The 14,151-nt window shown below is 37.2% G+C and overlaps 1 protein-coding gene across 1 annotated transcript in view; it reads right to left on the bottom strand.

Annotated features, from left to right (window-relative positions):
• Positions 1 to 14,151, bottom strand: part of TTC39B (tetratricopeptide repeat domain 39B) — a 146,506-nt gene that overhangs the window by 29,421 nt on the left and 102,934 nt on the right. The window contains exons 8-9 of the mRNA XM_045840566.1: positions 11,575 to 11,642; positions 8,497 to 8,561 (exon numbers count right to left, since the gene is read on the bottom strand). Coding sequence (XP_045696522.1) covers positions 8,497 to 8,561; positions 11,575 to 11,642 — 133 coding nt within the window. The remainder of the gene's footprint in view (positions 1 to 8,496; positions 8,562 to 11,574; positions 11,643 to 14,151) is intronic.

Raw genomic sequence — 14,151 nt, 5'->3', positions numbered from 1 at the left:
CTTCATTTGTGGCATATTCAAGCAAAATGTATTTAACCTGAATCTAGTAATCCTGTAGCTCTTCTAGTTTACAGGAAATACAAGGAACTATAGAACTGAATTATGTACACTACCTACCAACCCCCCCACCCACCACATGCATACTCTAGCCATCCAGTGTGACTGTATTTGGAGACAGAGATTTTAGGAGGTAATTAAGGTTAAGTGAGGTTATAATCTAGTTAAGTGGAGTCTTAATCTGGTAAGATAGGTGGACTTATAAGAAGAGGAAGACAAAGAGACAGCACTCTCTCTGCCATGTGAGGACACAGAGAGAAGGTGGCTGTCAGTGAGCCCAGAAGAGAGTTTGCCCCAGAACCTGATCATGGACTTCCAACTTCCAGAACCCGGAGACAATATATTTCTGTTGTTTAAACCATTTAGGCTCCGACATTTTGTAATGGCAGCCTAAGCTCCAACAAGGAACAGCTAAAGGAAAGCTCAAGGACACCACCAAACTAATCTGTGGATGTTCTGCAGGATAACTGGATTGGGGTCTTCAACAGCGGTCATAAAAATAGGCACTCTTCTAAAATATAATATTACTTAATGGACACAAACATAAGATGTGCAGTAGACCGTCTTGGGTTCAATCTTGTGCAGACATACCAGCAGGAAGAGAAATCTGGGGCCAACTGGAAAATATAAAGATGATCTAGCTATTACATGAATGAAGATTTATTGACATGAAGAAGTAGACTATTAACTCAAAAAGCAAGTTACAAAAGAATATGTACAGTGTGATCTCCTTTTGGCTAAAAAAAATATGTATCTTTAGATTTGTATAAAAATTGTTCTTAAAAAACATATACTAAGGTGTTAACAACTATAATCACTGACTGGTAAGAGTATGTGATGTGTGTGTGTGTGTGTGTTAATATTTGCTTATCTACATTTTCCTATATTCTAAAATATATGCTACTTTTGTGATCATTAAGCATTATTTTAATTTTGAAATGAAAATCTAGGGCTTGCAAAGGTAAGAACAAGCAGATACATTCACCTACTACTGGTAAAATGTTACAGTGCTCGCTGTTGGGACACAGCCTCACCTGTTCATTTCCTAACTGTCCACGGCTGCTTACTCACATCAGTCTCAGAGTTGAGTAGTTCGAACAAAAATCTTATGTCCCCGCAAGTATAAAACACTTGCAATCTGGTCCTTTAAGAAAATGTTTACCAATCGAATTATTCTTCAGAATAATTTTGCAGTATATACCACAAATCTTAAACACATGTATATCTCTGACCCAACAAATCCAGTTTTGTTCTAAGGAAATACCATGGATACACATGAAACCTTACCTATAAAGAGAGATACTCTACTGCTTATCTATAATGAAATTTTATAAACCCAATACGCAACACCAGAAAATTAGTTAAGAATACAGTTGTACCAATGCATACATTTATATGTACACATGTGGTACACCCACATAATGGAATATTATGCAGCCTTTAAAAGCCAGGATGAACTAAAAATCTTCTATAACCTACAACTTTTTGATATAAAGTGAAAACAAATATTTAAAAATAATACAAAGCATGTAATTTCATTATATAAAACATAATTATATACGTTTACATATGCATAATAATTCAACTGTCAAAACATCAACACGATGGCAGAGTTCTTTTCTGGTTTTTTTTTAAGATTTTATTTATTTATTTTTAGAGAGAGGGGAAGGGAGGGAGAAAGAGAGGGAGAGAAACATCAATGTGTAGTTGCCTCTCACACGCCCCCTAGTGGGGATCTGGACCACAACCCAGGCATGTGCCCTGACCGGGAATCAAACCAGTGACCTTTTGGTTCGCAGGCCAGTACTCAATCCACTGAGCCACACCAGCCAGGGCTAGTTTCTGTTTTTAATCAAAATGTGTATGTTCTACTTGCTGTAATAAATGATTGTCACAGAATTGTCAAACAAAATGGAGACAGCATAAGTATCCCTACAAAACCGTCCCACAGAGATACAGTCACTGTTAACAGCCTAATACATAAACTCCTAGGTGTTTTTATGCTTTACTAAGAAAGCAATCTTTAAAAGACACAAGTGGGATCATAGAGTATATGCTGTTCTATAAGTCATATTAACAAGTTACCATGAGAGCCCTGGCTGGCGTAGCTCAGTGGATTGAGCGCGGGCTGGGAACCAAAGTGTCCCAGGTTTGATTCCCAGCTAGGGTACATTCCTGGGTTGCAGGCCATAACCCCCAGCAACCGCACATTGATGTTTCTCCCTCTCTCTCCCTCTCTCTCTTTCCCCCTCCCTTCCCTCCCTAAAAATAAATAAATAAAATCTTTAAAAAAAAAATTAAAAAAAAAACAAGTTACCATGAAAACACATGAAAGCTACCTTATTCTTTTTTAAATATATTTTATTCATTATGCTATTACAGTTGTCCCATTTTCCCCCTTTTCCCCTCTCCATCCAGTACCCCAAATTCCCTCCAGCAACACCCCCTTAGTTCATGCCCATGGGTCATGCATGTAAGTTCTTTGGCTTCTCCGTTTCCTGTACTATTCTTAATATCCCCCTGTCTATTCTGTACCTACCAATTTGTACTTCTTAGTCGCTGCACCTTCCCCCCCATTCCCCCCTCCCCCACCACTTTCCCCCTTCCCTCTACCAGCTGACAATCCTCCAAGTGAACTCCATAATTTATGATTCTGTTTCTGTTCTGCTTGTTTGCTTAGGTTTTTTTTTTTATTCAGTTGTTGACAGTTGTGAATTTATTGCCATTTTAATGTTCATAGTTTTGATCTTCTTTTTCTTAAGCAAGTCCCTTTAACATTTCATGTAATAATGGCTTGGTGATGATGAACTCCTTTAGTTTTTTCTTGTCGGAGAAGCTCTTTATCCGTCCTTCATTTCTAAATGACAGCTTTGCTGGACAGAGTAACCTTGGTTGTAGGTTCATGCTTTTCATCACTTTGAATACTTATTACCAGTCCCTTCTTGCCTGCAAAGTTTCTTTTGAAAAATCAGCTGATAGTCTTATGGGAACTACTTTGTAGGTAACTCTGCTTTTTTCTTCCTGCTTTTAAGATTCTCTCTTTATCTTTAACCTTTGGCATTTTAATTATGATGTGCCTTGGCGTGGTCCTCTTTGGGTCCAACTTGTTTGGGACTCTCTGTGCTTTCTGGACTTGTAAGTATATTTGCTCCACCAAATTAGGGAAGTTTTCTTTCATTGTTTTTTCAAATAAGTTTTCAACTTCTTGCTCTTTCTCTTCTCCTTCTGGCACCCCTGATTCAAATGCTGGCACATTTGAAATTTTCCCAGAGACTCTTAAGCCTATCCTTGGTTTTTTTGGATTATTTTTTCCTCTTGTTGTTCTGATTGAATTGTGTTTTTTTCTTGCTTATGTTCCAAATCATTGATTTGATTCTCGGCTTCATCCACTCCACTGTTGGTTCACTATAAAGTATTCTTTACTCACTGAGTGTAACCTTCATTTCTGCCTGGGTCTTTTTTATGCTGTTGAAGTACCCAAAGAGTTCCTTGAGCTTCCTAATAATCAGGGTTTTGAACTCTGCATCTGATAGATTTCTTATCTGCATTTTTTCAGCAGTTCTTCTGGAGTTTTATTCTGTTCTTTTGTTGGGGCCATATTTCTTTGTCTCCTCATTTTGGCATCCTCCCCGTGTTTGTTTCTATGTATTAGGTAGAGCTGCTTTGGCTCCCTGTCTCACTAATGTGGCCTGTTATAGAAAAGCACACTGGTAAGTTGTATGGGGCAGAGTCTTAGGTAATTGCCAGGGTGGGGCAACCTGTGTGAACCAGGTTGATAAAGTCTCAGATATAGTGTTGCCACTCTGTGGCTCCAAAGTGGTTGGCAGGGCCGGGGGCGGGGGGCAGGCTCAGAAAAGGAACAGTGGCCACTGGCTGACCTCTGGGGTTCTTTCCAGGAGGAAGCTGTCCCCTCACCCTGATGATAGACACTTCAGTTTCTCCCCATTTGCTAGATGCGCTTCCAGCTGCTGTCTTGATGCTGGAGCCCAGAGGGAGTGAGTCTGTATTAAGTCCTAAGTCCACTGCGGGCCCTTTAAGAGGAGAAGCCTGAGAATCCTGAAGTTTCTTCTGACACCCCAAACCCTACTAGTTTTTACAGCCTGAAGTTATAGGGACTTATTTTCCTGGCATTGGAACCCTGGGCTGGGCGGTTTGGTGTGGGCTAGAATCCCTCACTCCTGAGGCATCCCTCCCAATTTTTATCCATCACACACGGGTGTGGGCTGTCCATTCCATATTTCTGTGGTTGCTGTGTCTCCATGTCTCCACTCCTTCTACACATCTGGATGAATGTGACTTCTTTAATTTCTTGGTTGTTAAACTTCCATACAGCTCGATTTTCTGACAATTCTGAGTTATAGTTGTTTTGTAGTCCAGCTGTAATTTTTGCTGTGGTTGTGCAAGAAGCTGACCCATATTTACCTACACCTCCATGTTGACCAGAACTCAGCAATCTGAAAGCTACCTTATTCTTTACCAAGGGCATATTATTCCATTATATAAAATAATTTGTTTAACCACATTCCTATTATTAAATATTTGGTTTTAAATTTTCCACATTATAAACCATGCTGCTCACAGTGTTCCTGTATGTTCATCAAGTACTTTTCCTACACCTAGTACTATAACTACAGTGATAGTATCCTAGTTATACTCAGGATAAATTCTTAGAAACTGGGCTTCTGAGATCAAAGGTGATGCATATTCTTAATTTTGATATATATGCTGCCAGAACTTCTTTCAGAAAAACTCCCACCAACTTATGAGCATCTCACACTGTCATCTGTCCTCAATCACCAACATCACTTTTTCATTTGTATTTTTTATTATGTGTACTTTGCTATGATAACAAATGAAATGTTTATTTGGTCAAGTCAATCATTTACGATTTCTGATTTTATGTCACGCTTAAGAAGGCTTCTGAAATTGACATCATGTACTTATGATATGATGCACAGAGAAGGAGACAGCATCCCTTCTATGGTATTCTTGCCATTGTTGCAAAACCATGAAGAATTTAATCATGAAGAAACATTAGATAGGTCCACTCTGAGAGATGTTCTACAAAGTAACTGCCCAGCATTCCTCAAAAAATATCAACATCATGAAAGACAAAGAAGACTACGGGACTCTTCCAGATTAAAAGAGACTGTGGGTAATAACAACCACATGCAACATCCAGAATCCTGGTTTAAATCTGGACCAGAAAAAGGACATTAGTGGGACAGTTTGAGAAAACTGAGTAAAGTCAATAGTTAATAATACTGAATCAACGTTAACTTCTTGATTTTAATAATTATATTGTGGTTCCATAGATGTTAACATTTATAAATCTGAGTGAGGAATATCTAAAAATTCTTTATAAAAATTCTGAAATTATTTTAAAGCAAAAAAAAAAAGCAAAAGTTTAGTCTTTGTACTTTAGGGCTACTATAAAATACTTTCCTTTGTTCTATTAGTACTCATGAAAAATATTCTAATATTAACTTTATATCAATTTATTTTTGTATTGTCTTTTTTTCTAAAATGAAGACCAGTTTTCCCAAAACCATTTATTAAAACACTCATCTTTCTCCCCTCTTTGGAAAAAGACCTATGTGTGTACAGGAACTTAGTATATTGTAGTACACATAAGTGTGTGCACACACACAAAGTATCTGTTTCAAAAGTCTACCTTCCATTCCACTGATGTATGTGCCATTATAAAGGTATTTTAATTTCTTCAGTTTTTTTAAAGTTTTGATGAGTAGAAGCAACCAATTCGAACATTCTTTTATATATTCTAAAAATATTTTGACAGGAAAACTAAACAGCATGTCAGGATCCCCAAATCCAACCCTCTCCAGGATTTCTGAGTGGAATATACGTCATAAAATCATTTTGGTTTAAAGTATCTCTTAAAGTACTAAATATTGGCTGTTTCCACTAATGGAAATCTGCTTCTAATAATGGCAGGATGGTTTATATTAGATTAACCCTCCCAATGATAACCCTCCACAGAATTATTAAACTCTAGAAAAAATTCAAAATATTTTAAATATATCTGCGGGCACTAGGCAGTGAAAAAAAAGTAGCCAAAAGCTGGAGAAAGAGTTGGCTTTTTTAAAGAAAGGATCACCTGAGTACACTTGATATTTATGACTAGTTACCTGAAAGTATTCCCCTGTCCATTCAACATGCAGTGCCTAGGACTCATACAGAAAGCCACAGTCCTAATTGTTTTAAAATTAAATGTTTAGGTAAAGGAAAATCACAAAGAGAGAAACACCAAAATCAGTGTTAAAATTTCACTCAAATTCTTGGCTGACCCACAAACTATGTGAGCACTAAGGAGACTCCTAAGAAAATCACAAGCAAGACAGAAAAAACAATGTAACAAAGCTTTCAGATGCTGCCCACTATCAGAGAGTAAGAGTTTACAGTCTGTCTAGTCAAGTTAAATACTCCTAGAATGAAAATCAGCACACTTCTTAGAAAGATAACAAAACCTATAGTCCCTACAATGTATAAATATCTAGTATACAATTAAAAAATTCCAATGAGAAAAGAAAAATATGACATACAGTCAAGAGAAAAAGCAGGCAATAGAAACGAACCCCATGATGACCCAGATGTTGAAAGAATATCCACTCAGGAGAAAAAAAAATTTTTAAATAAGCAGCACCTACGTGACCTATTAAACAAAATCAGGCTAACACGAAATTGGAGTCTCAGAAGGAGACGTGTAAGAATGGAGCAGAAAATAATATTTAAAGAAGTAATGGCCACAAATTTATCAAAACCATACTCAAGCACTTCATGGTCAAATTGCTGAGAACCAATGATACAAAAAAGTCTTCGAAGCAGCCAGACAGAGAAATAATAATACAAATAAGAGCTGACTTCTAATCAGAAATAACAGAGACCATAATACAATGGATTGACAGTTTTAAGGGGTGAAAAGAAGAAAAAATCCTTATAACTCAGAATACTATACTGAACAAAAAAACAGCCTTCAAAAATGAAGGCAATGATAACATTTTCAAGTAAATGAAACAAAGAGAACTATTTTTGAAGGCCGACATACACCACTAGAAATACTGAAATTCTTCAGTCTGAAAGTATACAGAAATGAATGAAGAACATGCAAAATGGTAGATAGATGGATACATAAAGAAGACATTATAAGACTTTTTAAAACAAAAATTTGGCACCACATTGTGGGTTTTTAAATATACATACGAGTACTGTCATAAGAATAGTAAAGAAAATAGGTGGTACATGAAACTATACTTTTGCAAAGCTCTCATATTTTATGTGCAATAGTGTAGCATTAACTCTAAGTTAAAAGTGATAAGAAGTCTATTGTAATCCCTACAGCAACCATTAAAAAATTAAAGATTGCTATAGCTAAGAAAATAGAGGGATTATAATGGAAATATATATACATACATATGCATGTATTTTTAACTTATTAAAGCAAAACAAGGTGAGAAAACCTTGTTTCAAAGAGAAAAAACAAAAGGGTAGTCACAAGTGCAATCGTACTGTCAAAGAGAAATCAAATCGAAAAGAGAATCAAAGAGAAAAAACAAAAGGGTAGTCACAAGTGCAATCATACTGTCATACTGAATAAAAAAGCAGAACACAACTATGTACATCTACAAGAAATGCAATTTAAATATAAAAAGATAGGTTTAAAGTAAAAGAATATACGTAAGCAAACACTATCATTAAAAAAGCATGAATAGATGTATTAATATCAGGCAACACAGATTTCAAGATAAGGAATATTATAAGGATCTAAATAGGGACATTTTATAATCATAAAAAGGTTAATTTATTAGAAAGATTAAATAAAATATATATAAGCCTAAAAACAGAGGTTCTAAATATATAAAGCAAATACTGATGTAACTAAAGATTCTGGAGAAACAAATGACTCCAGAATCAAAGTTGGAGATTTTTAACATTGTGAGTAAATGATAAAACCTCTAGATAAAAATCAGAAAGGATATAAAAGATTTGAACAACACTATTATCCACCTAAAATGAACATTTGAATCACTGCAGAAAATTCTATTGGGCAATGCTACTCTAGAGGCTAAACCAAAGATATACCTGTTATCTTAAATTTACATACTGTTTTCAGAAGAGAGATACTAAAGTTTATCTAATCATAAACTGTCAGCCAGCTATTTTTCAGCTATTTTCCTTTAAAATTACATTTAAACTTAAATTCTGTTGTCCTATAACATTGAATACATACTCAGTAAGCCAAAAATCAAGTGCATTTTTACCAACACCAAATACAAAAAACCTAGTCATACTTAATGAGAATTCTGAAGTACAAAGTGGTACATAGTGCAGGAATTCTTTAAAAACCCATCACTGTGGTCAAAAAGGAACAAACGTCCACTTATAAGAGTTAAAAAGCCCACATCTTAACTTTTAACTTACTTATATATTTGGTAACTTGTTCTAATTTTGAGTCCACCTTTGATGAAGTTGATCATATTTTCATCCTGAAAACAATTCAATTAAATAATCAGATTATTCAGTAAGAGATCCTTAAAACTTTCTCCACAGCTATGTAAGTTGTGTGATTAGAACAAGATTCAATCTTTTGAGTAAATAATTTTTTTATTACATTTTAAAAAATTTTTTGTCATTCTTCTTTAAAGTTAGAGGACAACATAAAGTAAACATTTTTAAAATCCTCAAATTACTTTAGGGAAGTAATTAAAGCAATAATCCTCACCAATTAATTAGGGGCCACATAAGTTAGTCCAAAGCTACTTTAATAAGGACCATCTACTGACCACTTTTCTTCTGGGTTCAATAGACTCTAAAATGGTTGTGACTTTTAAGACTATGATCCTAAGGCCTAACTTTCCTGTCCCTTTCAGTCATACTTCAGTAAATGGGATTATGGTTCTTTTTTCCTCAGGGTATTTTAGCAGGCAGAGTCTATTTAACATTGTGAGTTTCATTTATACACAATTCCAGATTAAAATAACTGTTCTGGATTCTAAAATTGTTGTCACTGATATCACAACACTTCTCCTTGCCTAATGGTCATCATCCATGAAATGGAAGCAATTGACCTAAATGAATACTATTTTCACAGTTAGCAATCTAGGATTCCAAAAGAGTCTCTTAACAAAGTATATCAAGTAACTGCTTGAAGAAAGTTGCTACAGGATGGAGCAAAAGAAGGTTTACAGTTTTTTGTGTGGAAAATAATATAATAATTAATAAATACTAATACAAGAATAAACTGTTTCACATACTCATAACCGTACACCTATTTTTGCCCTACCCTGTACAACAGATGATGCAAATGGAGATGGCCTCATGTTTCACATTTCCAAGAACACTTTTCTAATCTCTTAATATCAGAAAGATGCTTTGGTATTTATTTCCTGTACACTTGAACATCCTTCAGAAGCAAAAGAAAACTCATTTTAGTTTGCAAATTTCATTAATTACTTAAACATTTAATATTTTAATTATTAAAAGAATCAATAAATACAAAATTCACTATGCAATTTAAATTTTTATCTTCATATTTTAAGAAAATTTTATGGTTACACAAGTTGCAATAGTGGCCAGGAAAGAACTTCTTAAATTAGATTAAAATATGCCTCGAATAAGAATATTTCATTTCATGGTTCACCAAACACTGGCTCCTGATTGTAAATTAGAGGAAAGCAATGCAGAGTGCTAAGGGGTAGAGGAATGCATATGGATGGGGACATGCACAGCAGGATGTCATGAGAGCACAAAGGTGGGAGGGCTAAGGGGACATGAAGAATCACAAAGTGTCCTGGAGTATCAGTGCTTAAAGCACACACACATCAAAAAAAAAAAAAAAATTAGCGAGTGACCTGGTGAAGAAAGGCAAAGCAGGTATAAATTCTGCAAACAAAGGAAAACAGGTGGGAAGACCAGGAAGCATTACAGATCATGGTGTGCTTGGCTCTCTGTGTTGTGTAACTCAGCACTGCTGCACAAACCTACAGCAAAGAAGGGAATGACTAAGGAGTAAGAAAGCTACCTCTACCCATGCCACTCAAGTATGCAACATACCTGCCATCTGTGGACATCGGAGAGGGAGTAGGAAATTTGGGGGGGAGATTACAGTTTAGTTTGTGAAAGCTTCCCCTATTTCTAATACAGAACCATGACTATAGTCCATGAGAGCTACTAAATGCTGAAGTAAAAGGTGAGGTTGTCATCTTTGAGAGGGTGTCATCTTTGAGAGGGTGTTCATTTGCACAATGGAAAATGAGCTGGAGGTAAGAGAAATTAGAGGCAGATGTTAAAATCCATTGGGTCCTGTGCAGCCTGGGGAAGAGCTGATGACCACTTTCTCTAGAACAATTACAGTCAGAAGAAAGAGGAAGAGATGGAGCTGCTAAATCTTCAAAAGGTAATGGAGGCATGACCATAAAGCTGACTGCATATAGCGGAATGAGGAAGAGGAGAGCCATGGATATCTCCCAGATCTTTAATTACAAGGCCCCAAGCATAAAATAAGGCTTCAAACCACAGATTTGGTTGTCAAATCCCTATTTGGAAAACACATGAGAAAAAAACTGAAGGCCTCCATGACTAACATGTTTACTAAGGCAGTAAGACTTGTTTTCAATCAGCCTTCCTAATACGTTGGGTTTTAGAAAACAGGGTCATAGACCAGATTGATTCAATTTTAGTAAACAAAACCCAACCTAAGAGGTCAACCTCCAGAAAAGAGAAAAACATCCCTCCAAACAATGTGAAACACTGAGATAGAGCAAGATTTTCCATTTTACAATTGGATTTCTGCCCCTTGCAATCTCCACCCCATGCTGCCCCACTGTATCCATCATTGCCACCCATGCGGCCATGATGTTAAAATCCATGCTTTTTGGAAGCATTACAAGACACAATAATAGGCAAGGTATTGTTGCAACAGCTCTTAGAGGTGAAATTAAAATGCCCCATAGGAAAAGAATTCACAGTTTCTTAGTGACTTTTTAAAAATGCTCACCACAGGAAGAACTAAAAGCAAAACAGGGGAATGACAATAGGAGGAGGGAGAAAAATAAAATCTGAAGTGTACATGAAAAGCATGGCTCCCTATGCATGCATAACTGAGTTTTGTTGAAGCATCTGGTGAAAGAAGGAAATAGCCAAGGAAGCCTCCTCTGCTGCTGTGTGCAGCCCTCAGCCAATGACAGCAAGCACAGAGAGATAGCAGCTCAGTTTTCATAGAGAAGCATCCTGAAGTTAGCTGAGTTACCTGCAAGACAGTTTCTTTAAAAGGCAATGATTCCAGTAACTGAAGTTTGAAACAGACCCTAAGTGCATTTGAACAGAAATCAAGCTCCCTAGACTCTTTTTTCAGCCCAAGTTTATCAGAATAACAAATATCTTCCATTGCAACTCTAAGTCAAAAGAACTGAAACACCGACATAGAAAGAGCCACATTTCTTCTCTGGAGTATTGGCAAGCCTCCCCAGCAATACCAGTTCTAAGGCAAAGGTTCATTACCTGCACAAACGTGAGTGCTGCTTTCTGTAGGAGACACTCGGCATAACAGATTTCGGCATGCATTTCCTCTATTAAAAACAAATAAAATCGTATTTAGGAAAATCCCATGTCCACGGCAACTGCTCCGAGATGTCCAGAAAAGAATAGTAGATAAAATGAGCCCAAGAGAGATACAAAAACTTAGATTGCTCTGATGCTTCCATAAAAGTGGAATGACGACCTCAGCTCTCAGTGTCAGCAAGATTTCCCCAGAACGTGCAAAATGGTTCAGTAAAGTCAGCTAACGGTCCCATTCAAGTGTAACAGCAAGGAGCTGGGCAGTTGGTGACAGAGACTCAAACTCATCTCATGAGAGGACATCAAAACTTAAAAGCATTAAGCATTAAAAGCATTTTCTTTTTATAAAAGAAAACCACTTATTTTTTAACAGTAATGTGTAAATGAACAGTTATAAAGACTGAAAAAACTAACTTAAATTTGTGAATTCCGTCTTCTAAAATATGAAGGTATGGGAATCATTACAATGATTCGACACATTATTAACATGCAGAGAAAATAGCAATTCTCTAAAGTTCTGTGAAAAAGAACGGTCCTGAATGCACACATCATGGCTCCTCACACACAAAAGAAGACATGCAAAGTGCATGACACAGTTTTAGGCTGTTTTCATTGCTAAGGTACCTAGATAAGGGGCAAAGCCCTGACCTCTGTGCAGTGCTGTGTATCCCAGGGACGCATGGAGCACCTCCAAACACAAGGCCTATCTCCCTGAACAATCCATTATACCAGCAGAAATTGGGAAGAAGGGGGAATCTTTGCATTAAAACATCGGAAGATACCTGTTTCATCCATTAGAAACAAATTGGTGTTTTATTTAAGTAAATGAGCTTGGAGTATTAGACAGCCTGGGTTGGGGAAAAGGCTCTGCCAAGCACTTAGCTATAGGACCTCAGGAAAGCTACCCTGCCCATCTGTGCTGGTTTCCTCATTTCTAAAGTCTGGCTGCAATGTTTCAGACTACTTTACGCTCAAGAACCAACTGAGGTGCTGCACGCAGAGCTCACTAATCAGAGAAGCAGTTGAGACATGCTAGCCACTTTCACTAAGGTTACAGCCCTTGGTCCAGGTTGCGCTTTTTTTGGTAGAAGCTCAGAAAGCAGAATTTTTTTTTTGTTACTTACCTGAAAATTAGGGTATTTCTATGCTAGTGGAAATGCTATTGAATCAAACTAGATGAGAACTCATGCTTTCTTTCATTTCACACACCGCCCCCCACACATACACACACATATACACCACTGGTTCTCACAAATTCGTTCAACTTCCTCTCATGCTCCTATTGCACCAACTGAATTGACAAAAGAGCCGCTATGCAGCTAAGCGCTGCCAAGAGCACGCACACTGATGGGGCCACAACTGAGGAATTACGACCTCTGCTCATTCCGGCAGCATTAACAAGGTCTCAGTCCTTCCAAACACCTCACCTCAAAGTGTGCTTTTAGATCTTCTCAGGGTATTCAGTGGGATAAAAACTGGTAACTCCTGCACAGGGTCATCTGAACATCCTCTTCCTAGGTATGTTTGGAACAAGTGGGAATTGTTAGGAATTATTCACTTTGAAAGCCTGCTCAGGCACACAGGTTGCTGGCTTAGGGCAGGTGCCGAAGGGTATGCTGCTGCTGGGACAGGACCAGCCCAGGCATGGCTTTGGAGCAAGGAAAGCGCAGATCACCTGCGGGTGTGCCTTGGGCTGGAAGAGGGAGGAGTAAAGGGAGGTGTAAAGGGAGGAGTGGCCAGTGGGCCTGGAAATGTAGGCTGGGGCTAAATTGTGGACAACCTTGAATGTCAGAGTCTGGGCTGGATTCAGTAAGCAATGGTGAGTCCTTGCAGAGGTCTGAGCACAAGGCTGATGGACGATAAATCTAAGAGCAGCTAAAGGGTGTAAGCAGAATGCAGAGGCAACAATAAGAAAGTTTGAACTCTATATACCTGATGCACATATTCTTCCTATTAAATTCCTCTCACATCTTAAGCACTGTATATAAATATCTGTTCTTAAAGGCAATTTGAAAGCCTTTTAGGGGCACTATGCCAGCCACAAGAGAAAATGGGTATGTTCCATGTTAAACCCAAGAAAAGTTTAATTCAACATATTCACTCTTGCACACAACCAGCCACTCAAGAATGTCAATGAAAATTACCATAAGGAAACACAAATCACATACTAAAGCTACAATGTTTTGACATGCTCCCTTGAATACAAAGTCTGCTTGGGTTACAGTGGCAGCTGAATTCGTTAGGAATAAGATGCAACTTAATTTATTAAAGTCTTATTTCCTCACAATTCCCTATTTCACTAAAGGAAATATCTTCATATTGCACTGAAATGTTAGCTAAGCATGCCTTTAGATAGGAAAAGTCTATATAAACCTATATTTCAGAATAGGCCATGGTCACAAGTTAGTTTATTTTTATTATTTTTAATTAACTATTTTTAGAGTAGTGTTAGGCTCACAGGAAAATTGAGTGTATGGTACAGAGACTTCCCACACACCCTCTAACTCCACACATGCCACA

Source organism: Phyllostomus hastatus, unplaced genomic scaffold (assembly GCF_019186645.2).
Source record: "Phyllostomus hastatus isolate PE091 unplaced genomic scaffold, TTU_PhHast_1.1 phas_contig_34, whole genome shotgun sequence".
Taxonomy (NCBI): domain Eukaryota; kingdom Metazoa; phylum Chordata; class Mammalia; order Chiroptera; family Phyllostomidae; genus Phyllostomus; species Phyllostomus hastatus.
This window is presented reverse-complemented; position numbering and strand designations above follow the sequence as displayed.